The sequence below is a fragment of the Protomyctophum parallelum genome (assembly GCF_964188405.1).
Source record: "Protomyctophum parallelum genome assembly, chromosome: 8".
Classification (NCBI taxonomy): Eukaryota; Metazoa; Chordata; class Actinopteri; order Myctophiformes; family Myctophidae; genus Protomyctophum; species Protomyctophum parallelum.
In genome coordinates, this window is record NC_139703.1 from 35,225,219 (window position 1) to 35,250,692 (window position 25,474).

Sequence of the window (25,474 nt, forward strand, 5' to 3'; positions counted from 1 at the left end):
CTAAAATGACGTGAATAACATGGTTGACTTAAATTCCATACTGTTCCGGCGTAGAGGAGAAATTGGACTTGGTCCAAATGATACGGTCACATATTATATTATATGATAGTATGCATACAAAAACGTCACAATTTTGTGCACTTCCTAGCTTCACTGCCCCCCCCCCCCCCCTCCCGTTTGTCCTATGTTCTTTGTTCTATTCCCCATGTTGTGTTGGGAATGAATTGCCATAATATGTTCCTTTTGTTTTGTGTTCCATATCTGTCCAATTACAGTTTCACATAATTTATTTGTTTGTTTGTTTGTTTGTTTATTTATGTATTTTTTTTTTATTTGTTCGTTTGTTTATTTTTTTATTTTTTTATTTTTTTATTCTTTTATTTATTTTTTATTTTTATTTTTTTGTATTTGTCATACTTCTTACAAGTAGAGTGCTAAATCACACTAGAAATCACGTGCACATGGAAAAACACAAACCGCAACACTATAGTCTTGATGTACACTAAACTTCTTGACCATATTCTAAATAACCATGTTATTTCTGTTCACTGTTTTGTATGTGTATGTGTGCGTGTGTGTTTGCGTGCGTGCGTTTGTTGGTTCATTTATGTTTGGCCTTCATTGTTGTTACTTGGTTAGACTGCTCCCATCCCTCAACTCACCCCATCGCCACCATAGCTACGGATGGGGCTGCAGGCCCCGGCAATGCAGGCCTTGTCAATGGTAGGTCGACAACGCCAAACTCCGCACTGTGTATGACTCGTCATCATGGTCCCCTGTAGTGTACCCAGTGGTGGAAATAAAGAGTACTATGTTTCTTTACTTAAGTAAAGGTACAAATAGTGCAATGTAGAAATACTAATAAGTCCAGAATTCAACATTTACTTGAGTAAAGAGTACAACGGCAATGGCTTCTAAATGTACTTAAAGGGATTGTGACATAAAAAAAAAGGTTTTGGAATTGTTCTTGTTTTTTTAGGTTTTCTAATCTCAATTGCACCCAAAAAACATGAACTTTTAATATTCAGTAGATTTTCTGTGATCTGGGGTTTTCTGGCTCAAACAGGTGCTCTGATTTGCCGGCAGTAAGTGACATCACTTATTGCAAATCCCATATATGTCAATGGGATTTGCCAGCAGATGTCACTGTTTAACTGTGTTGCCTGTTTTCATTGTAGCTCAAAAGGCCCAAAAAATCCCAAAGAAAACTTCAGACCACAGAAAATCCACTGAATGTTCAAAGTTCAGGTTTTTTGGGTGTAATTGAGGTCATAAAACCTAAAAGAAAAAAGAAAAAGAAAAATAAATGAAAATGAATGTCATAAAACCTTTAAAGAAACAACATGTCCCATTTTAAACCCCCAAAAGGTCCTTAGGGCTGACGTGTTTAATGTATGTTTCGTCATGGTAATCAAAATCTACAAAGTAACTATAGTAACTAAAGTTTTCAAAGTGGAGTAAAAGTACAATATCTGGATTTTGTAGAACATAATTGTAAAATAGGAAATACTCAAGTAAAGTACAAATGCCTCAAAATTTGACTTAAGTACGGTACTTAAGTAAAAGATGTACTTAGTTACTTTCCACCACTGCCTGTACTGTACATCCTGCTGCCAACCGAACCAACAGTGCACCCATTTCCTCTCTGGCTTCACCGCGTCTTCCTTCATTTCCTCTCTGGCTTCACCACGTCTTCCTTCGCCTCCTTTGTTTCATGTCTCTCTTGCTTTCCTCCTTCTTCCTTTCCACAGATTTGTTTTGATTCAATATCTTGGACCCGTGTGTGCGCAGCGCACGCATTACATACTCACACACACATTGTAGTTACTCGCGTTATGCATTTTCGGAGTGAGAACGCCAGTGTAAATCTGACGTAAGTGTGAAAGGCTATAGTTCATACAGTACATGGGCCACTGGCTGCCCCGGGGGCCACTTGCGGCCCCCACCTTTACTTAATGTGGCCCGCAGGTAGAATATTGATTATTATTGATTTGCAAACATGACCCCGCTTAAATTACTTCTGTCTAAATTAGGAGCTTAATGAGTAGTATTAAAATGTTATTGTCTTTTTTTTCAATGTATTTTGTATTTAGTTCATGTAGTTAACATAACTACAATTAAAGGCACTTAAAAGGCATTTGAAATTTAAAAAATATATATCTATATATACTTTTCAGGATTCCAATTCAAAAATAGCAACAAAAAACAATTCAGGATTTCAATTCAAATAATAGCAAAATATTGCTGATCTACAAGCTCAAAACGCGTCACAGTGTGACGCGTTTTGAGCTTGTAGATCGGCTATTTTTTCTACGACAGTTATATGCAATGTGGCCCATCTGGAGTGAGTGTGGAAATATAGTGGCCCTCTCCAATCAATCAGACTTTATTGAAAGTTGCCCACCCCTGGGCTACTTTGTCCTTTGTTGAATGGCCACGTGCGTCACTCGTTTACAAGTCAAGCGAACAACATAACACACACTGCGTGAAAAGAGGAGTTATATACAGTAATATACGGTAATATACAGGTGTGATGGTACAATTCGGGAGTTTACGGGAGTTTGTTGGAAAGTTTAACGGGAGTTTCCTGTAATATACACCTCCGTATTCCAAGCTTTTTGCGCAGTGACATCGTGCAAGTTATTTCCCTTGAGTGTTACAGTATGTGGCGGACAGTAACAATTAATGCATTTACTTGAATACTGTACTTAAGTATTCATATATAGTGGAAATTGTAGATCAAATAGTACAAGCTCACAATGTGAACATCTTTGATTTTTTTTGGGGGGGTGGGGGATGTCAAACTTTTCATAAATGCATAAATATTAAAAATAAGATGCCTTTTGTAATTTGTAGCCTACTTTGAGTACTGAAGTGTTTTTAAAATAAGTTAACTCACGTCATTATGATAGCCAAGTCTAGTTTGTTTGGAGCACTTTTATGATGTAATTCGTTTGCCAGCCAAGTCTATGGACTTTTGCTAATGTGGGCACTAAATGTGACCAGATTTGACTGAGAGCCTGCCATCACGCAACCTCCAGCTTTTCACCAAAAACTTTTTTTCCAAAATGAGTTTATAGCCCAGGTGCGACCTTATGTGGCCGATAATACAGCGGGCGCACCCTCATTTCACTCGTGGGTGATTTCTTTAAAAGCATGAAGTACTGCGGTGGTGTTGAGTACTTTGCCCACCACTGCTGGCGCGTGTTGTGTTTGACAGTCAGAGTGTAAATGAGGCTTAACTCTCCCACTCAACGCGTGTCCTCTGAGGTTGCATTCTGTAAATAGCTGTCCTCTATCTGGTCTCCTCACGTTGCTCTTGGTGAATACCAAATTAACTTCGTTTGGGACATTTCTCTTAATGAGGGAGGCACTTTTTTTTGTTGTTGTTACTAATCCGAAATGAAAAGTAGCATATAACCTAATTAACAGATTCCTCATTAGCTCTCTCTGAAGACACTCAAAGATTATGAAAGATACTTTGATGAATCACATATTTCATTTCAAATGGCGAAGGCTAACTTAAACCTTTGAGCATTTGAAGCGAGGCTGCATTCGTGCTACCTCGGGGACGTGGTCTTGTTTTCCCTCAGTTTGCACGGTGAAAAGACGTCGGTATGATATTAACAGTGATTGGGGTTGCATCGGGCTGTATGTATGTATGTATGTATGTATGTATGTATGTATTGTGGGGGCGCTGTTTCATCAGACCAAAAAACACATAGAGTCCAAGTTCAGAGTGCTAAACAAACGGCACTTTTATTTGTTTGTTAAATCAGAAATAACTTGAATGTCCGCCCATTAGGGAATGGGGGTTTTGACTCAGGGGCTCTTTGGTTGTCAGAGCATGGTCACAACTCAGGTCTCTTCTGTATAATTATGTTTGGGGGTTTTGTCCCATAATTTGTATGTATGTATGTATGTATGTATGTATAAAACAACACATTAGTTCAATGCCGGCGGTGTTGTACAAGGACTACAAAGAGGTGCACCCTGGTTTTTAGGGGTGTCTCCAGAGGTCGGCTAAATGAGAACTAAGACATTACATTATCTATGGTTGCATTTGACCCTCCCTTATGTTCCTTGGATTGCTGAAGTGTTTGTACTTGTGGTAGAATGAAGGTGCAGTTTGCTACTGTAATGGAGGTGACCTTGTAGGCCTACAGTCCTGGGCTGGGCAGACCAGAGCTATTTATCATTTTCAGCGTTGTTGCTGCCCTGGGGGAACTGGCTAGACTTTGCGGTTAAGGTGAAATGAACACTGTTCTGTCCGAGACAGACAACTATAGCATGCTACAACTTGAATAGTTTTTCTTTGTTGGAATTTTACATAACTAGAGGTTCGGGGTGGGGTGGCCCTGCACATCTATAGAATATGGGCTATGTCGCAGTGCCAGATCCGATCAATGTGTCATAGTGTTGGCAGCTTTGTACATATGAATTTGATCATACTGGTATCGGAGGGATCGGAGCTGTGGCTCTAGTCTGGGCAACCGGACCTTGTATCGGTCGGTCGGTCGGTCGGTCGGTCGGCCGGCCGGTCGGTCGGTTGGGTCGGTCGGTCGGCCGGTCGGTCGGTCGGTCGGGTCGGTCGGGTCGGTCGGTCGGCCGGCCGGTCGGTCGGTCGGGTCGGTCGGTCGGGTCGGTCAGTTAGTCAGCCAGCCACCCTTTTATGCCCTATTATGATCACTGATGTAATCATTATATATGCCAATATATCCCCCATCCGTGGCCATATATGGTGCTGAGGGATTTGTTTGTCACTCACATACCCTGGAGAAGGCAGTTAAAAGCGGTTTTGGCACGTTGTTTTTTAACTCTGCACCATAAAATACTAATATTGGCACTTTGGACACCAGTTTGTGTGGTCTCAGTGAAAACCACTGCTATTTTAGTGGGCCGTCAGTCACGGGTCTTTGGTGTGCTTAGCATTCTGGAGCACAGTGGGGTTTTGTTTTTGCGGCCCATGCCATGACAACACGTTGAGGTGAGACAACACACATACTTGGTTATGGCTGAGTTGGAGTAACGTCCCATTAGCCAATTTTAATATATAGGATAGGATTTGTCACTGTCAGGTGGATCCTGAGACGATGTGAGACCAGTTTCCTTCAGTGTCTCTCTCTCTCTCTCTCTCTCTCTCTCTCTCTCTCTCTCTCTCTCTCCCTCTCCATCTCTTTCTCTTTCTGTGTCTTTCTATATAGCATTCACATTGCCACTGCCTTGATCCTTAACTGTGAAATGTTGCATGCACATTCAACATAATTTCTCACATGCATGCTTCTTTCACTGGTATGTGTGTGTGTGTGTGTGTGTGTGTGTGTGTGTGTGTGTGTGTGTGTGTGTGTGTGTGTGTGTGTGTGTGTGTGTGTGTGTGTGTGTGTGTGTGTGTGTGTGTGTGTGTGTGTGTGTGTGTGTGTGTGTGTGTGTGTGTGTGTGTTGATGGTAGTGGTACTTGTGTAACTGTGGTCTTTTCACTCTCACTGTGACCATGTACCTACAGTATGTTTTGACACCTCACTGTCGGGATGGACAATTAACAGAGAATATATTGAACGCGGAATTTTATTATTATTATTTTATTTCATTTTTTCGGGGGAGGGGGATTCTTTTTATCGATAGGTTGAAAGTAATCTGACAGGAAATGGGGAGAGAGGGGGTGGAGGGGGGACCTTAGAGTATATATGAATAGAGACGTCACCGGATTTCTCCTCCCATCCACTTGCATTAGGAACAGAGTGCATTCTGGGATGCATTGGGCCAAACTCATGAACGCGCTGGCCGTTGACTGTCATTGCACTGAAACAGCGTTCATGTGTCATCATGAACGTGCGCAATGATAGTCAACGGATCAAGCGTGTTCATGAGTTTGGCCCAGCGCTGCAAAACCACATTTGGCCACTATGTCCATTTCGCCTCAGGGTTTCCTCCGGGTGCCGTCTCTATTCATACTGTATATACTCTTAACCCATTCTGACCTGAGATCAGATTCATACAAGGTTTCCACTGGACACACACTGGTCTGATGAACCCATTCTGACCTGAGATCAAATTCTAGAAATGTCAGTCGCTCTTCGATTTTTCAAAAATAGCAGACCTACAAGCTCGTATCGCGCCACTCAGTGGCGCGATATGAGATTGTAGATCTGCTATTTTTCAATAGCTAAAGCATAATATGATGCTGACACCAAAATGGGTGCCCGTTCAGAATGGGTTAAGGGTGGGACACACGGCCAAGGCTGTCGGGATCGTGAGTCGAACACGCAGCACGCCGCTCAGCAGCCTATAGGTGCCCAGACGGTTGAGCTAACCGTCCGGGCCAACGACGTTCTGCCACCCACGACGCACCTCCATTTAAACATCAACGTGTTTGTGACATACAGTCAAAGTGCAAACACCACATGACATAACTGTGGACATCACCACCACCCCACACTGTAAGCATCTTCTATACGCAACTGTCACAGGGATGGAGAATTTAAAAGTCATTTTCATTAATTGTCTTCCTTGTGTTTTGGATGTTTTGGGTATGGCTGTTTGCGTTGCTGTTTGTATATATATATATATATATATATATATATTTATGTATATATGTCCGTGTGTTGGTCTGTGTTGGTCTGACTTGTTGTCTGCTTTGGTTATTTTCTGTTGTTACTGTCTCGTATGTCTCCATCGTAGGTAAAATGCAGGATGGAAATATGGAGAACAGCCAGACTAAAGGTAACTGACCATAACTCCCTCTCTCTTCTCCCTCTTATATCTTCCTCTCCTTCATGCTCTTTTCCACCCATCTCGATTATCTGACTCACACTCTATGCTCTGGAGGGCTTGGGTCAAATCGTGATGGAAAAATCCTCAAATAATTGATCTACAAACTCTCAACGCATCGCAGTGCGACCCGCCCGCAAGCTTGTTGATCAGCTATTTTCTATTATATTTGTGGTTATTCCATATTGGTTCAAACTTCAAAAAATTCTAATTCAATTCAATAGTGTCACCATTTTGCTGCCTTGCAGCACCAATCCCCAATGATTCAATGCAGTCAATCCCAAATTATTTGAGAGTACAGTTGCCAATTTATGGCCAGTGGTGGAAAAAAGTAGAAGTGAACGTATTGGAAAGTGGACGTATACTCAAGTAAAGTACAAATACCTCAAAATTGTACTTACCGGTAAGTACACTTAAGTAAATCTACTGAGTTACTTTCTGCCTCTGCCTATAAGCGTCTCTGCCTATAAGTCCTGGTCAGTCTAGCGGTACGACATGAACAGGGACGAGAACGAGGCAATCTTTGACCCAGGTCTGTCCTGCTATAGTACTATTAGTCATGTAGTTGTTTAGATCCTCCTCCTGACCCACTGTCTGTCTCTGCAGTGTTAGATCCTCCTCCTGGTCACTGTCTGTCTCTGCAGTGTTAGATCCTCCTCCTGATCCACTGTCTGTCTCTGCAGTGTTAGATCCTCCTCCTGGTCACTGTCTGTCTCTGCAGTGTTAGATCCTCCTCCTGACCCACTGTCTGTCTCTGCAGTGTTAGATCCTTCTCCTGATCCACTGTCTGTCTCTGCATTGTTAGATCCTTCTCCTGATCCACTGTCTGTCTCTGCAGTGTTAGATCCTCCTCCTGATCCACTGTCTGTCTCTGCAGTGTTAGATCCTCCTCCTGGTCACTGTCTGTCTCTGCAGTGTTAGATCCTCCTCCTGACCCACTGTCTGTCTCTGCAGTGTTAGATCCTCCTCCTGACCCACTGTCTGTCTCTGCAGTGTTAGATCCTCCTCCTGGTCACTGTCTGTCTCTGCAGTGTTAGATCCTCCTCCAGATCCACTGTCTGTCTCTGCAGTGTTAGATCCTCCTCCTGATCCACTGTCTGTCTCTGCAGTGTTAGATCCTTCTCCTGATCCACTGTCTGTCTCTGCATTGTTAGATCCTCCTCCTGATCCACTGTCTGTCTCTGCAGTGTTAGATCCTCCTCCTGGTCACTGTCTGTCTCTGCAGTGTTAGATCCTCCTCCAGATCCACTGTCTGTCTCTGCAGTGTTAGATCCTCCTCCTGATCCACTGTCTGTCTCTGCAGTGTTAGATCCTTCTCCTGATCCACTGTCTGTCTCTGCAGTGTTAGATCCTCCTCCTGATCCACTGTCTGTCTCTGCAGTGTTAGATCCTCCTCCTGACCCACTGTCTGTCTCTGCAGTGTTAGATTCTCCTCCTGGTCACTGTCTGTCTCTGCAGTGTTAGATCCTCCTCCTGACCCACTGTCTGTCTCTGCAGTGTTAGATCCTTCTCCTGATCCACTGTCTGTCTCTGCAGTGTTAGATCCTCCTCCTGACCCACTGTCTGTCTCTGCAGTGTTAGATCCTCCTCCTGACCCACTGTCTGTCTCTGCAGTGTTAGATCCTCCTCCTGGTCACTGTCTGTCTCTGCAGTGTTAGATCCTCCTCCAGATCCACTGTCTGTCTCTGCAGTGTTAGATCCTCCTCCTGATCCACTGTCTGTCTCTGCAGTGTTAGATCCTTCTCCTGATCCACTGTCTGTCTCTGCATTGTTAGATCCTCCTCCTGATCCACTGTCTGTCTCTGCAGTGTTAGATCCTCCTCCTGACCCACTGTCTGTCTCTGCAGTGTTAGATCCTCCTCCTGGTCACTGTCTGTCTCTGCAGTGTTAGATCCTCCTCCAGATCCACTGTCTGTCTCTGCAGTGTTAGATCCTCCTCCAGATCCACTGTCTGTCTCTGCAGTGTTAGATCCTCCTCCTGATCCACTGTCTGTCTCTGCAGTGTTAGATCCTCCTCCTGGTCACTGTCTGTCTCTGCAGTGTTAGATCCTCCTCCAGATCCACTGTCTGTTTCTGCAGTGTTAGATCCTCCTCCTGACCCACTGTCTGTCTCTGCAGTGTTAGATCCTCCTCCTGGTCACTGTCTGTCTCTGCAGTGTTAGATCCTCCTCCTGACCCACTGTCTGTCTCTGCAGTGTTAGATCCTCCTCCTGATCCACTGTCTGTCTCTGCAGTGTTAGATCCTTCTCCTGATCTACTGTCTGTCTCTGCAGTGTTAGATCCTCCTCCTGACCCACTGTCTGTCTCTGCAGTGTTAGATCCTCCTCCTGACCCACTGTCTGTCTCTGCAGTGTTAGATCCTCCTCCTGGTCACTGTCTGTCTCTGCAGTGTTAGATCCTCCTCCTGACCCACTGTCTGTCTCTGCAGTGTTGTCCCCGATGTTGCGTGTTGTTGTCGTCGTCGTTTACTTGTTGTGACGTTAACTGTGTCCCTCGGTTATATCATTCCCACCCCCCACACGAGTGTTGACTTAGTCGTCTAATACTTTATTCACTGACGGAAACTAAATGGAAACTAAATGAAAACTAATTGCTGTGATGGCTAAAGCTAAGACTAAATATGTTGACAATTTCGTTGAGAAATAATAAGTAAGACTAAAACGTTAGGAAGGGACTAGTGGACACGAGATCCAGTCTGAGTAAAAGACACGAGTCATTTTACACTTAATTGCATGCTGAAAGTAGCAGATCTACAAGCTCACAACTCGCCGCGCTGCAACGTGTTGTATAACTTGTGAGCTTGTGTAAAATGAGCCATTACGACGGCATCAAAGCCCACCAAAATACACTTTCTAAAACGGGTAGTCCCAATACTTCATTCGGATGACATGCAGTAAAGGCCGTGTCGGGCTCGGGAGTCGAACCCGCGGCACACTGCGACTGGATTACCAGTCAGGTGCCCAGACCGTTACGCCACGGCCTGGGCCGAATTTAATAGTTTTATTAGGATAATATTGCTATATGTTTGTAACCGTTTTAGAAAAGCAATAAGCCACTCGAGGCCCCAGCTTACCGGGTATTTTACACTGGCTGGGGGGTAGAAGACCCTCCGCGTCGGGTCGGGTCTGCCTACGCCCCAGGCAGTGTAAAATACCCGGTAACCTGAGACCTCTCGTGGCTTATTGCTTAATTAGTCGACTAAATCAACTGTAGAATTAGCCGACTAAAATCGTATGATATTTAGTCAACTAAAACTAGACTAACACTAATAGTCAGGGAATATTATCAGAATAATGTCAAATCTGGGAATACATTTCATACCAAGAATGTTCTTCACCAATGTGTTTGTAAAAGGTGTCTACTAACATAGCCCGCATTGGTTTCTATTCAACCACCCTATAGGGGATTTTTGACAGCTGCTGAAAGTTGGGGTACCATCCATCAACAACCAATATGAGGCAAAATGTTCTACATTTCATTATCCTTTAAGTAGCATGTGGCATGCCAATTAAACTAGGGGGTGTTCATGATTCTGAATCCATTCCAAGCATTTGTTTCGCAAGTGGCTATGGCCCAAATTCAATATGGCGTTCAAGTGTAGTGCAGGGATACAACAGGCCAAACAGGTGCTGTGACAGTTGCAAGGGGGATCTTCATGTTGCCACCAGGCAGATGGAGTGTCCAGATGGACATGTGCACTTGGGAACGTCTTGTTCGTCCTCACTCTAGCTTTGCCCTTGGTATCAGTACAGTCAAAGTAATAAGCTAACATTATAAGATATCCAATGAAAGAATCAAGTTGCAGAACTCGCCATCTGGTGAGTAATATCGTAATGGAAAATGTGAGTAATCGTAAAACACTCAACAACTCGACTTTGAGTTTATTACATTTATTGCAGTCCCTGCAGGTGAAATTGCCTAGCCATATAATTCCCATTATACATGCAGTGTCTCTCTCTCAATACCAATACATCAACTGGAATTAAAAAAATTGAAACTAATGGTTCTGTCAGGACCACTTTTGTTGAAATAAAAAATCCTTTAATTAAAACAGTAATTTAATTACGATATTAAAGCATTCATTATGCTTGGTGTCATGGCTCTGTTCTTGGATCCCCCCCCCCCCCTACTGGGGTACTACAAAGAAACATCAGTGGCATCAGATAAAGACCCTCCCTGGTACTGCAGAATGGAGCACCGCGGCTCTCAATGTCAGCTCCACCAGGGGTCCAGATTGATCTTTATTGTATCTCTGTTCTCTTTTCAACGACAAGAACTAAGTGAAACATTTAGTCCATGTTTCTGGATTTGTTAGCATACGGTACATACACTATGGCTCAGTTTCAGATGAGGTTCTCAGAATGTATTCATTAAAAAAGGTTACAGTGAGGCTTTAAAGGTATATTCAGTGATTTCACTTAATTCAAATATCACTTCTTTTTTGTTTTGTTGTGATAATCCTCCCTAGTGTGCTGACCATATAAGGAGTTCCTCCCTGTCCCTAGTTAACCCCTGGGGGTAAAAAAAACCCTTAGGTTTCGTTTTTGGCTAGGTGGCTTGCAGCCTTCATCCAATCAGGATAGAGAGCGGCCTTCCGCCAATCATGATTGAGTGGGGGCGGGCCTTGGTGTGTGTGCTGTTGGGTTGTCACGTGCCCCCCCCCCCCTTCCACTGTAGTGTGTGCATTTGCACATCTTGTTACCAGGGTTTTCCAAATCACCCTAAATCACTGAATGCTCCTTTAAATTGGGGGGGAAAGAGAATCTACAAGCTCACAACACATCTGTATTGTGCGCTTGTTAGATGGCTGTTTTGGCTATTTTTTTTACGTACAGATACCTGCCCCTTCAGTGGTGGTAAAAGTGAGTAAAAGTTCAGTAGTTTAAATGTACTTACTAAGTAGCCTATGTTACTTGACACTAGTGGTGGGTGGACGTTGTGTATGCCGCAGCAGGAATCGGCTAGAGATGAAGAACTTATGAAGACGTCTCTATGGAGGAGGACTTGGCAGGAATATATGGGCTGATCATCAGCTAATGAGGGCGACACAAAGGCTCTGTTGTCCTGCCAGAACTAATGCTATACTGTACGCTCAGTTTCACTGAAACTTAAGTATAACAAGTTTTTTTAGCCACAGAGATGGTATCTATTGTGAAGATATATATATATATATATATATAATTTTTTCCTTCTTTTTTCCTTCTTCTTACTCCTCAAGTAAGGCTGCAAAGCCAACTGGAGTTGTGACAAATCATGACAAAAAACAAATTTCTTTGGGCTGAATAAATAAAAAGACACTTTGTAATTATTTGTTTGGTCCAAAATATTGTGTTTGTTGTCATGATTTGTCACGACTCGAGTTGGCTTTGTACGATGCTTAAAAGGACTTTAAATAAATACTTTTTGAAATGTCTATGGGAAAAATGCATTGGGAATTATTTCCTGGGCCTGGCGTCGTCATGAAAGGGGGCGGGACTGCGACACTCTGTACGCCTGTGCAGGGACGTGCACACGTATACATCAAAGGGGGCTTCAGCCCCTGCCCATTTTACCCTTCTGTAAAACAGCCGAGAGATTGCCCTCTCCAGACCACAAATGCAGGATTTACTATAGGTGAAAGAAATACGAAACGCCACTCCTTTCCATTCCATATTCACCGGAAGGCAGCATTCAGGACAATTGCTTTTTTCCGAAGTCTCCTGAACTTGGAACGCAGCATTTTGTGTTGAACAAATTTTATTTCTAAATCCATGTCGTACCTCACATCTCCAGTAGATAAATAGTGCTGGGTTGCGCCTCCGAAAAATAGCCAATCTACAAGATTGTAGATCGGCTATTTTTGCTATTATGGCATTTCAGCCCCTTCCTCGCTAACACTCTCTTGCACGTCCCTGCCAAAAACCCAGGTTCCTAACAGCGTTAACATTTGATACGCCATGTGTCTTGTGATGGTTTTACAGTGAAGAAGCAGGACGGGGCCGCCGCCATGGAAATGCAGCCTCTGAAGAGCGCCGAGGGGGGAGACGTGGACGAGAAGGAGGTGAAGAGGAAGGCGAACCCCAACAAGAAGGAGAAGTCCGTGTTGCAAGGGAAGCTCACCAAGCTGGCCGTGCAGATCGGCAAAGCAGGTGCAGTATACCAAATGAATAGGTGTTTCATCTGGCCTCTCTACAGTGTGGCGTGCACAGACATTTAGCGGGGCAGGTGCTCAAGTGAGAAAAGGGGCACATTTTGCAGCCTTAATAGTGTGAGATTTATAGATTTTGGGGCATAAATAATATATTAGAAGCTTTTTCTTTTCATCAAGAATTGATCAATTTCACCATGGTCCACATACTGTCGCAGGCGTGCATTAATGACGTTAAACCACCGCCTCGAGTGTAATATTGCTTAAAAACGCCATTTTTAAAATACCCTCATGATTATACATCCGCCCTCTCCTCTTTAAAAAAAACCCTTTTTGAGTGCTCGGATCGGATCGCACCCCTTTCTTGTGCTAACTATAAGACATCTGCTGATGTTTCTTGGACAGATTTAGCTGCTATATCTGTGAACTTCACATGTATTTTTAAGCTGGTAGTGCTAGAATTATGTCACAGACTCAACAGCACAGCTGTTAACCCATTCAGGACGGGAACCCAGTGGCGGCCCGTCCATAGGGGGCGCTGGTTTGCCGCACCACCACCACCCACTGACCTGAATAAAAATGAGAAATGAAGTCTGCAGCCTCGCCAGACTATAATCTATTTAAAATGAGCAAGGCACCAACATAAATATTATATTATAGGCTAATATAAACCATGAAATGTCAAATGTTGATAAAAAAATCTTCTACGATGTGTAAAGTTCCTGATTGGTTACCGCATGTCACATGTGCAAGCATCTGTAGCCCGTTGACTCTCATTTTATGTTCATGAGCTTGTATGAACTTGTAGATCTGCTATTTGTTCACAATGCTTATACCACCAAAAAGTTGTTCCCGTCCTGAAATGGGTTAAACATCCCTAACCTTGACATCACAGAAACTATGTATGCTACCAGAGTAATCTAGTGAAAGAGTGGCGACACTAGCGTTGACTCCCATTGTAACAATGGAATGCGGAAGTGCTCATTCTATCTCAATATGGGATAGTTCCAGCCATAGGAGCAATGTTTGGAACTATAGACCATAGGCACCCGAGATCAAAGTGTGTCGCTACTCTCCTACACTCTGGCCTAAACCTAACCTGTGTGTGTGTGTGTGTGTGTGTGTGTGTGTGTGTGTGTGTGTGTGTGTGTGTGTGTCTGTGTCTGTGTCTGTGTCTGTGTCTGTGTCTGTGTGTGTGTGTGTGTGTGTGTGTGTGTGTGTGTGTGTGTGTGTGTCCCATGTGGCGTTGGGCAGGTCTGCTCATGTCGGCCATCACGGTCATCATCCTGGTGCTGTACTGGGCCGTGGACAACTTTGTGCTACAAAAGCGCCCGTGGTTGCCGGAGTGCATGCCCGTCTACATGCAGTACTTTGTCAAGTTCTTCATCATCGGCGTGACCGTGCTGGTGGTGGCGGTGCCGGAGGGCCTGCCGCTGGCCGTCACCATCTCCCTGGCCTATTCCGTCAAGGTACGCACGCACGCTACGCACGCACGCATGCACAATGGCTGCCACGATTACAATTTGAACGATTAATTGTCATACAAATAATCGTGATTAACGAGTTAATCATGTTTTTGGTCTTCATTGCCTGGTAATGAAAAAAATAACAGGGCAGATATGACAACTGAAATATACAAATAAATTACTGACATACTGTATCAACACTCATTTAACGGCTAAATCGCTCTTAATCCAGAGCGATTTACAGTAAACTAGAACAAAAAACATGGTAATCCAACATACAAAATAGTCATCATGAATCATACGTAAGCTAAGAAGTCAAAGATATACAGTAAAGTGGAATATACTATAGAGTGCTATGTCTACATAAAATGCTATCTAAATTACACAAGTTATCTAAGTTACATAAAATGAGTTGACTCAGACTGCGGCCGAGTGGCCACAAGTGGTACGTTAGTTACCTTGCGCATGCTGGAATTGGGGAGATTACTACACAAGTACTTCCGTTTCCCCCACTCGCAGACCTAAGAAAAGGCTAATTTTAGCATTAGCACATACTAGCTATCTTTCTCAAGAAACGATGAAAAATCTGAAATCAGTTCCGAACCTCGGATGTCAGATCAGCACAACGAACAGCGACATAGTATTAACCTCGATGTCAGATCAGCACAACGAACAGCGACATAGTTTTAACCTCAATGTCAGATCAGCACAACGAACAGCGACATAGTTTTAACCTCAATGTCAGATCAGCACAACGAACAGCGACATAGTTTTAACTTCAATGTCAGATCAGCACAACGAACAGCGACATAGTTTTCAAGAAAAGAGCCAGAGAAGACCCTAAAGCATGCTCGAGCATGGTCCGTACGTGCGGGGGTGAGCAAGGCATTTCCTAGCAGGGCTAAAAGTTGTTTTTTAACGCTGCCATGTCAGATCCATATAACGCGATATACATTAAAACGTGTATATATATGTCAATCGCAGACAATCGATTAATTTTCTTTTTCTTTTTGTTATTGTATTGAATGTTTTATTGTATTTGTATTGTTTGCTGTTAATTCTATTTTCTTCTGCATCACTGTACCACCCTACCCTTGACTTCCTTAAAAGTATTCTTATCTTAACAGTTGGCCTGAATGCCACTTAAGAGTTTTAGTCTATAGGGGGAACGGTGCCACAATTGGTAGTGCTGTCGCCTCACAGCTAGAAGGTCCTGGGTTTGATTCCCGCTGGGGACACTGTGGGCGCTGGTGGGGTTGGCGAAAGGGCCTTTCTATGTAGAGTTTGCATGTTCTCCCCGCGTCCCCTAGGGTAGGTACCCTCACTAAAAACATGCAGTAATCCTGGTCTCTAAAACTACCTCCCCCTGGCCAGCCGGGGCGCCTGATGGAGGGGAAAGGAACTTTTGGAATAACGTGTTCCTTCCTACGTCCGGCCAGGGAAACTCTCCCATGTCAGGTGAAAAGAAGCAGCTTGGACTCCTCATGCATAGAAGTAAGCATGAGGTCAGTCCGCTGCCCGCACCAGCAGTGTTGGGCAAGTTACTTTGAAAGCGTAGCTTGTAAAGCTACAAGTAGCTCACCATGGCAGTAGCTTGATCAAGCTACATAGCTACCCCTGGAGAGATGTAGCTTGTAAAGCTACAGCTACATGGAAAAAGTAGCTCAAAGTAGCTCAGCTACTTTTTATTTTTCAGCGTTAAATTGAGAATGTACATGCGGGAGACCCCTCCTCCCCTCTGGGAGACCCCTCCTCCCCTCTGGGAGACCCCCCCACCCTGCTCCCCTCAGGGAGACCCCTCCTCCCCCTGCTCCCCTCTGGGATTCCCCTCCCACCCTGCTCCCCTCTGGGAGACCCCTCCTCACCCTGCTCCCCTCTGGGAGACCCCCCCACCCTGCTCCCCTCTGGGAGACCCCTCCTCACCCTACTCCCCTCTGGGAGACCCCCCCACCCTGCTCCCCTCTGGGAGACCCCTCCTCACCCTGCTCCCCTCTGGGAGACCCCCCCACCCTGCTCCCCTCTGGGAGACCCCTCCTCACCCTACTCCCCTCTGGGAGACCCCCCCACCCTGCTCCCCTCTGGGAGACCCCTCCACCCTGCTCCCCTCTGGGAGACCCCTCCTCACCCTGCTCCCCTCTGGGAGACCCCCCCACCCTGCTCCCCTCTGGGAGACCCCTCCTCACCCTACTCCCCTCTGGGAGACCCCCCCACCCTGCTCCCCTCTGGGAGACCCCTCCTCACCCTACTCCCCTCTGGGAGACCCCCCCACCCTGCTCCCCTCTGGGAGACCCCTCCTCACCCTACTCCCCTCTGGGAGACCCCTCCTCACCCTGCTCCCCTCTGGGAGACCCCTCCTCACCCTACTCCCCTCTGGGAGACCCCCCCACCCTGCTCCCCTCTGGGAGACCCCTCCACCCTGCTCCCCTCTGGGAGACCCCTCCTCACCCTGCTCCCCTCTGGGAGACCCCCCCACCCTGCTCCCCTCTGGGAGACCCCTCCTCACCCTACTCCCCTCTGGGAGACCCCCCCACCCTGCTCCCCTCTGGGAGACCCCTCCTCACCCTACTCCCCTCTGGGAGACCCCCCCACCCTGCTCCCCTCTGGGAGACCCCCCCACCCTGCTCCCCTCTGGGAGACCCCTCCTCCCCTCTAGGAGACCCCTGCTCCCCCCTGGGAGACCCCTCCCACCCTGTGATACCAGGGCCAATCAGAGGCCAATTAGAGGCAGCTGTCAAGTGCTGATATGCCCTCAAAGCAATCAGAAAAAGGAACAGTCCTTGATTTTTCAAAGGGGGTTCTAGTACAAGAATTAACACAGCAACCAATTTTGTTATTGCCCAAAATTGTAGCTTGTAACTTGAGTAGCTAAGCTACAAAAAATGACCCAAAAGGTAGCTGAGCTACTTGACGAGGTACACAAATATGAATGTAGCTAAAATACCACAAGCTACAGCAAAATGTAGCTCAGCTACGTAGCTCAGCTACATGTAGCTTAATACTCCCCAACACTGCGCACCAGGTTGGCAGAGGAAGTGTATAGCGCCCAGGATTACATTAGATAATTGACACTGGGTGAAAAGATGGGTTGCAAAATCGTGGGATAAAAAATAAATAAAAAAGTCTGTGAGTTTTTGTCTTCATATTACTTTACCCAGCCTTACTCTATAGATGTGGTGGGTGTGTTTGTCTAATTATCTTCATTGCAAACGGCCTGTTCATTGTCAACACGCCCCTATGCTTTTGTATTTTATACAACATTTTGTATAAAACTACTTTGTTTGTGTACCTGACAAAGACCTGTTGTGGGTCAAAACATACACTCTGAGTTCCGAGCTGTAGAACGGTGTGCCATTATCGTTTCCCAACGATAATGTCCCCCCCCCCCCCTTCACTCTCGACAGAAAATGATGAAGGACAACAACCTGGTGCGCCACCTGGACGCGTGCGAGACCATGGGCAACGCCACGGCCATCTGCTCCGACAAGACCGGCACGCTGACCACCAACCGCATGACGGTGGTGCAGATCTTTATCGGAGACGTCCACCACAAGGCGGTGCCCGACCCCAGCGCCATTCCCGCTGCCTCGCTGGACATCATGGTCAACTCCATCTCCATCAACAGCGCGTACACCACCAAGATACTGGTAAGACGCTCGCCGGCGCGGCGCCTGCAATACTGCATATTAGAGAGACTAGACCTGTACGTGCACGTCGGCTACCGGCCTACTTGAGAATGATGCAACTTGGGAACCTAATAATACCGGTTGTCAAGTGGACTGGTTGAGTAGGCTAATCAATTGTCAGGTGTGGGGCTGCCATGGCAATCAATTGGCTGAGGCAGAGGCTGAGGGGATTCCCACTGGCAGAGCTTGAGCAGAGCCTTTTGTGGTGGTTCTGGAGAACCGTGGGCCCGCCCAATGAAGTCGGTGGGGCGAACGGTTCTCGAGTTACGTGCATTACAACCGCACACACGCAGACACGCACGTGGCGCATTTATAGTACGATGTCCAGTCCACTAACCTTGATTTTAGTCACTAGAGCGGTGCCCGTGGGGCCTCTACAGCGGTGCCCGTCGGGCACTGGCCTACCCAGAAATTATGCGTTGGAGCCTCTACAGTGGTGCCCGCCGTTGGGCACAGGCCTACTTGGAACGATGCAAGTTGGAAATGCATGAACCCACCCAGATATTATGTCTGTGTGCCTTTTATGCCCATATATGTTCTATGCCCAAATATGGAGACTATGCAGACGTCAGAATGATGTCAGAACAGTTATTTTGGCCCGGGCAGAGGCCTTTTGTGGACACCGGGCACTGCACCCCCTGGTGGGGCACTGCACCCCCTGGTGGGGCACTGCACCCCCTGGTGGGGCACTGCAACCCCTGCGGTGGGGTGAAACGCGTGTGTCCAATTTTAAGTCGGTGGGGCGAACAGTTCTCGAGTTACGTGGATTACAGATGTAATCACGTACAGAGACTTTATAGTTAGATTGTCTTTTGAATAGTTTTTATTTAGTTTTAGTCACATTTTTAGTCACCTGGAATTGTTTAGTGTTAGTCTATCTTTAGTCGACTAAAGGTCATAAGAATGTAGTCACCTAGAATGTATTTTGGCGGGCCTTGATGCCGTCGTAATGACTGATTTTAACTTGCTGAAAGTAGCCGATCTACAAGCTTGCAACGCGTCCCCGCTGCAAGCTTGTAGATCGTTATTTTCAGCATGCAACCAAGTGTAAAATTACTTGTGTCTTTTACTTATACTGGATCTCTTGTCCACTGGTCCCTTCCTAACATTTTAGTCTAGTTTGTATTTTTTTACAAAACTGTATACAGTAGTTTTAGTCATCATAGCTTATAGTTTTCATTTAGTTTCCATTTAGTTTTTCATCAGTGAAAAAAGCCAGTCGGCGAAACCTTTTTCGTCATAGTTTTATGACATTGTAGATTTGGATTATTATTAGAAAACACAAACACTTCAGCTATATACAATTCGGCCATTTGAAATTAGACGATCTACAAGCTCACAATGTGTCACGACGCCACACATTGTGAGCTTGTAGATCTGCTGATTTCAAAAGATTTTGTATACATCTGAAAACTTGAAACGGGACATTCTGCATAATGAGTACTTTCTATTTGTGATACTTTAAGTCCATGTTAATGCCCACACTTTTGTGCTTTTTACTCAAGTACATTTTGAATTCCCGACTTGTACTCATCAAGACCATCTGAGCAGCCATCAGCCCGGTGAAAACAGAGACGTGAATGTCTAGGAATGTCTAGTGAATGTCTAGGACAGCACTCCCAATAATAATATTATTTAATATTGCACATGCAATATTAAATAATAGTATTATGGGAACAAAGTAATATCCTGGATTTAGTTTAGTGTGTTTTATTCTTTTTTTTTGGGGGGGGGGGGGGTTCAGCACACCGTGTTAAATACTCTATTATACGAGGCGGTGCGTCTTTCCATTCTCATTATTCATAATCTCTCACATGAAACATAGCATTGCTCTCATTCTTAGCTTTCCTCATTCTTATGTTAACCCATTTCGACCGAGACCAGATTCTACAAAATGTCTTTTTTTCAGAAAAACCTGTTTCTATGTCAGTGGTTCTCAAACTATTTCACGTCAAGGACCCCCAGAATGATTTGTATTTGGCCACCGACCCCCATCTGAAAATATGTTGTTCCAGGGAACAAAAGGGGTTCCCGCCCAGAATGGGTTAATATAAATGATTCTCTTTTCTAGTGTGGATTTTAAATCTGAAAGAAAGCCTATGAATCTGTATTAACCCTTTAAGACCTGAGACCACATTGTATAAAATATCTTCTTAAATCCTGATTTATTTTATGAAAAACGTATGCTTCCAGTTCTCAGACTTTTTCCATGTCAAGGACCCCCAAAATTAGGTGAAAAATGTTAGCCTTCAAATTATATATATTAGGATTAGATTTGCTACAACAAAAGTTGAAAAATAATGGTTAAAGTGTTTAAAAGAAATGTGAGACAGATGCGTTCTTAGGGGCTTAACCTGCGATGAACTCTTACCTTACTTCTTCCTGATTTATTGAGGCGCAGAAGTTTTTGACGCTGCAGTCAGCAGGCACGCCTCGATGTCCTTGTCTGCTACTTTTTATACGTCCGTTGAGCGTTCGCTGGAAACACCTTGAGAACTGTCGTGTAATGTTTGCCTTATCTGTTATTCAGAGCACATGGCGGTAATTGAATCCAATCTGCTTGAGTGCCTCGGATGCTCTCTCGTTTATGGTGAATGCAACAAAAAGCGATTTTCTCTAAGCCAGTTAAACCTTTTTGTGCAATCGGAAATGCACAGTACACACAATAAATACTGTTAAATACCGTTGGTTGATTGATTGATTGATTCTGACAGAGGCCTTCTATCTACAGTATTATAGAAGGAAATAAAAAAGTCGTTCATCATCTATTACAAGAAAATGCCGTCTCTTTGCATGACACACACACACACACGTACACGCACACATGCGCGCGTGAGCCATCTGTGTGTCTGTCTGTCACTATAGTAACCCCATGTAGAGTCTATTCATTGATGGTTGATCAAGTGCTAAATGTCCTTCTGGACGGCGCGTGGGGAGTGGCTGAAGCAGGCAGGACGTCTGTGAGCAGCACCGTGTCACATGTCTCCACTTCCTTCTCCGGGCGAATATCACAGTCTTAACCAATGGGCTGCCAAGATGGAGTGCCACGCTTTTGTGGCCACATATCTGCGCGAAGAAGCGACAAGAAAGCACCTAGACCAGGCGTCATCTCTTCCAGGTTTTTAACCCATTTTAGACCTGAGGACGATTCTAAAAATGCCTTCTAAATCGTGACAGTTTTCTGAAGAACCCTATGTTTCTATGTCAGTGTTTCTCTAACTATTTCATGTCAAGGAGCCCCAGAATTATATGAATTTGGCCGCCAACCCCCACCTAAAAATATGTTGTTCCAGGGACCCACCCAGAAGCAAAGATTTTAGTTAAAAATGTTCTGAATGAATATATATTAAAATATTTGCGAATCATTTTGAAGAATTAAAAAGAAAACAGCAAGTGCGCTATGAGTTTGTAGATCTGCTATTTGTCAGTGGCTAAGATATAGCATAATGCTTAAAACACCAGAAGGGATTCCCGTCGAGAATGGGTTAAACAGGTGGTGGATAGGAAATGACACTCGTGCTGCACGAGCATCATTTCCACCCACCAGCTGTTTAAAAATCAGGAAGAGACGTTTTCTTGACACGATCGTGTATAGTCGTATACCGTGTTGCCATGTATGCTTATTGCTTAAGCAAGTAAGTGCTTGTTTTTTCCTGTAAAGTCGCTTGTAAATATTGGTGCAGGTTGTGTGTTGCGGTTTGTTGGGCTTGTTATTTGTCGGCAAAGCGTTTGCGGTTTTCTGGCCGACGTCAAAGAACCCCAAATGACTTAATGTATTTGTCAGCAGGACCCCATTCTGAAAATATGTTGTGCCAGGGTCAAGGACCCATACAATATTTTTGTTGCACGTCAACCAGTTTTGTTTTTGGCAGCAAATTTTGATTTTAGATTTAGTCATAGTCTCTTGAATAGTTTTCATTTTGTTTTAGTCACATTTTAGTCACCTGGAATGTTTTAGTTAGTCTAGTTTTAGTCGAGTTTTGTCGTAGTTTTGTAGTTTCACTTCTGAACTAAAATGAATATGGCACCGCGGCCAAGTCAGGCCAACAGTTCCAAGTACATCCTTGCAGGCAGTGACAGTACTGTAGGCCTACTGTAGCCTGCCTGCCTACCTGTTTGTTTTGGGCAGCTGCTGCTGATGATTTCACCAGCGCCAGCGTGATACTTTTACAATTAATGAATTACTCACCTACTCAACACATTGTTTAAGAAAAACAAAGATGCGCAGCATGATGGCTTTCATATGGTAATATAAACTTTGGCTAAAATCAATCCACCATCACTTAATTCTAATCAATGTTTACAGTCAATCTGTCAGTCCCTCCCTCCTGGCAAGATCTGGAAAAACAACTGTCTGTCATGGAAGTAGGCTACAACCAAAACAGACTTCCTCTTCAAAATAAGAGCTATACTTGTAATGATTAGTCAACACTAGTTGTATTTCTTAAGTGAACTTATACCGGATGTGTAGCGCCCTGAGAGATAATGCTTTGAATGGGTATCTGTCGTGAGTGACTGTGTAACGCTGTGTGGTCTTCGATCGATCATCTGACAGCCCGGGCACCGGGCCCCCTGGAGTCACGGGCCGGGGGGGAAACTACACCCCCCTCCCACCCGGTAGTTACGCGCCTGATACAAATCCAATACTTAAAGAATTGAGCCCAAGAAGGCAAGAAAACACTATGGCTTTTTTCCCCCATTTGTGTCAAAATAAAGACAAAATGTGTCACTCATTTTACAGCTAATCCAACATGCATCATAGCTATGGTCACAGCTATGGAGAAAATGACTCAAGTGCTCAAAAAGCCGGTTTTACTGAGTAGTTTTCTTTTTAATTGAATATCGAACCGTTTTTTTTTTTCAAACCGTCAACATGCTTATAGGTTCCATACAAATAACCATCACCTATATAAAGATCGAAGCATTTAAATAAATGGACCTTCATGTTCCTCATAATGGTGCTATAATTCACTGCTTTAGAATGAGGAGAACCTTGTAAACTGAATTATGATAAATCATCGTAGCATCCCAGAGCCTCCCAGCATGCTAGTTGTTTTTTTTTTATGCTTTTTTATCTCTGCACTGTTGGCCTAGGTATAGGTTAGAGCTTTCAACCTGTGAATAATTTATTGCTGATATAGATTTTTATGTATTATTTAAAGTTATGTATTATTTAAATATACCAGGCTCAGTGTGGCCTTGTGGTTAGTGTATCTGCACTGACATTGGGAGGTCAGCGTTCACTCCTCGGTCAAGTCTTACCAACGACGATAGAAATGCATGGTACAGCGTGACGTGTCTCCCTGCTTGGCGATTGCAGCATCAGTGTTGTTTTTGGCAGCAAATTTTCTATTTTAGTTTTAGTCTCTCGAATAGGTTTCGTTTAGTTTTTGTATCACCCGGAATGTTTTAGTGTTAGTCTAGTTTTATCTTACAGTTAAATCTACAGTTGATTTAGGCGACTAAAATGTGTTTTGGCGGGCCTTGATGCCGTCGTAATGGCTCTTTTTACACTTGCTGAGGCATGGCTTGACTTTTAACATGGCAATGTGGTTTGGCAATCTAAATGTAAGAGGAAAAAGCAAGCTGCAGCGAATTGTGAACCTAGCCTCAAACATCATTGGGAAGAGACAGAAACAATTAGGCTGTATCTACAAGGAGGTACTTCGTAAAAAAGCTGTCAAGAGATAGCAAACAACCCCTCTCATCCACTCTGCAGGGAGTTCGAACTACTTCCCTCTGGTAGACGGTACAAAGTACCAAAAGCGTCCGTAACATCCCATTGAGGCACTAAATACCATGTCTCGCTAGATTTGTTGTTTTTCCAATGTATTTGCCACTGTTGTCCTGCACTTTTTTGCCAAGAGAAAATAATTGTGTAAGTGTTGTTGCTAACTTGCTGCTGTTGTAACTGTTTGTATTTTTACTGTTGTTGAGACCGAAGACAAATGTCCACACGTGGACAATAAATGAAACTAACTAACTAAACATCATTAGTCTGAAATGTTAAAACATTAACAGCTGCTCTCCCTTTTTCTTTGAGAACAAGAATTGTAATTAGATGTAACAATGGGGCCTTTGTGCTCACTAATCTGTGGCCAGATCCCCATTCCATCCAGAGTCCATTGCATTTGAATAGCTGCGGCAGCTCAGGTGACAAATAACTCCTTTTGTTTTCTGCTGCAGGACGGCACATCTCCATCACATTGTTGAACGGCTCACTTCCTTTCTTTCATGGGAATTAAAAAGAAAATTAGATGCTTTCGTTGAACTTGACCTTGTGGTTAATTCATTTATATTTAGCCCATTTAGATCTGAGGACAATTCTACAAATACCTTCTAAATCCTGACAGTTTTCTGAAAAACCCTATGTATCTGTCAGTCATTCTCAAACATTTTCATGTCAAGGACCCCCAAGATTATATGTAATTGGCCGTCGACTCCCATCTGAAAATATGTTGTTTCAGGGACCTCCCAGAATTTGAGTTAAAAACTTTGGCTCTGAAAGAATATTCAAAGATTTGCACCACATTTTCATTTTCAGCTTGTAGATCTGATATTTTTAAATGGCTAAAGTATAACAATGCTTTAAACACCAAAAGGGGTTCCCGCCCAGAATGGGTTAAGAAGAAAATTAGATAAATTAATTAGATTAGTTAATTCATTTCTATTTAGACTTGATGTGACAGATCAATTAATTTATCTTGTAGCATTACCGTATGATTGTAAGGAAGATTGACGTCTCGTGATCAATTGAAGTGTTCAGTGATTGTCCTGACTTGATTTGACTTTCACAACTAGGGGTGCCACGATTTAGAAATTATGAGCGATATTCGATCTGTGATTTTGTGCAGGGTCATATCTGCCGATACCCATTCTGACCGATTCCAATATTGTACACAAGGACCACAATGGAAACAAGGCAGACTTTGGCTACTCTGTGAGTACAAAGCCATTTTGCACAAAATAAACACTCACTTGACCAAAATCACAATGTGATCAGGTCAGCACATTTGGGCAAGTGAATATGGCCGAATTTAGGCCAAGGAGTGTTTTTCGTGCAAAACTAATGCTTGGAATGGATTCAGAATCATGAAAACCCCCTAGTTTGACATGTCACATGCTACTTAAAGCATGATGAAATGTTGCCTTATATTAGTCTATGGTGTGGTATACAAAAATGGCCATAACTAATTTTTTCCGTGATATTTATCACAGGTCCTCTCAAATGTTTGATGGCTGGCTCCCCAGCAGCACAGCCCTAGCTCAGCCCCGATCCCCCAGAGCACCCATGCACCGCTCCAGTGCTACACACACACACACACACACACACACACACACACACACACACACACACACACACACACACACACACACACACACACACACACACACACACACACACACACACACACTCACACTGTTGGCTG

The 25,474-nt window shown here is 44.2% G+C and overlaps 1 protein-coding gene across 1 annotated transcript in view; it reads left to right on the plus strand.

Annotated features, from left to right (window-relative positions):
- Positions 1-25,474, plus strand: part of atp2b2 (ATPase plasma membrane Ca2+ transporting 2) — a 145,493-nt gene that overhangs the window by 69,457 nt on the left and 50,562 nt on the right. Inside the window, exons 7-11 of the mRNA XM_083771716.1 lie at positions 640-723; positions 6,679-6,720; positions 12,729-12,896; positions 14,150-14,364; positions 17,763-18,005. Of these exons, the coding sequence (XP_083627842.1) occupies positions 640-723; positions 6,679-6,720; positions 12,729-12,896; positions 14,150-14,364; positions 17,763-18,005 (752 nt within the window). The remainder of the gene's footprint in view (positions 1-639; positions 724-6,678; positions 6,721-12,728; positions 12,897-14,149; positions 14,365-17,762; positions 18,006-25,474) is intronic.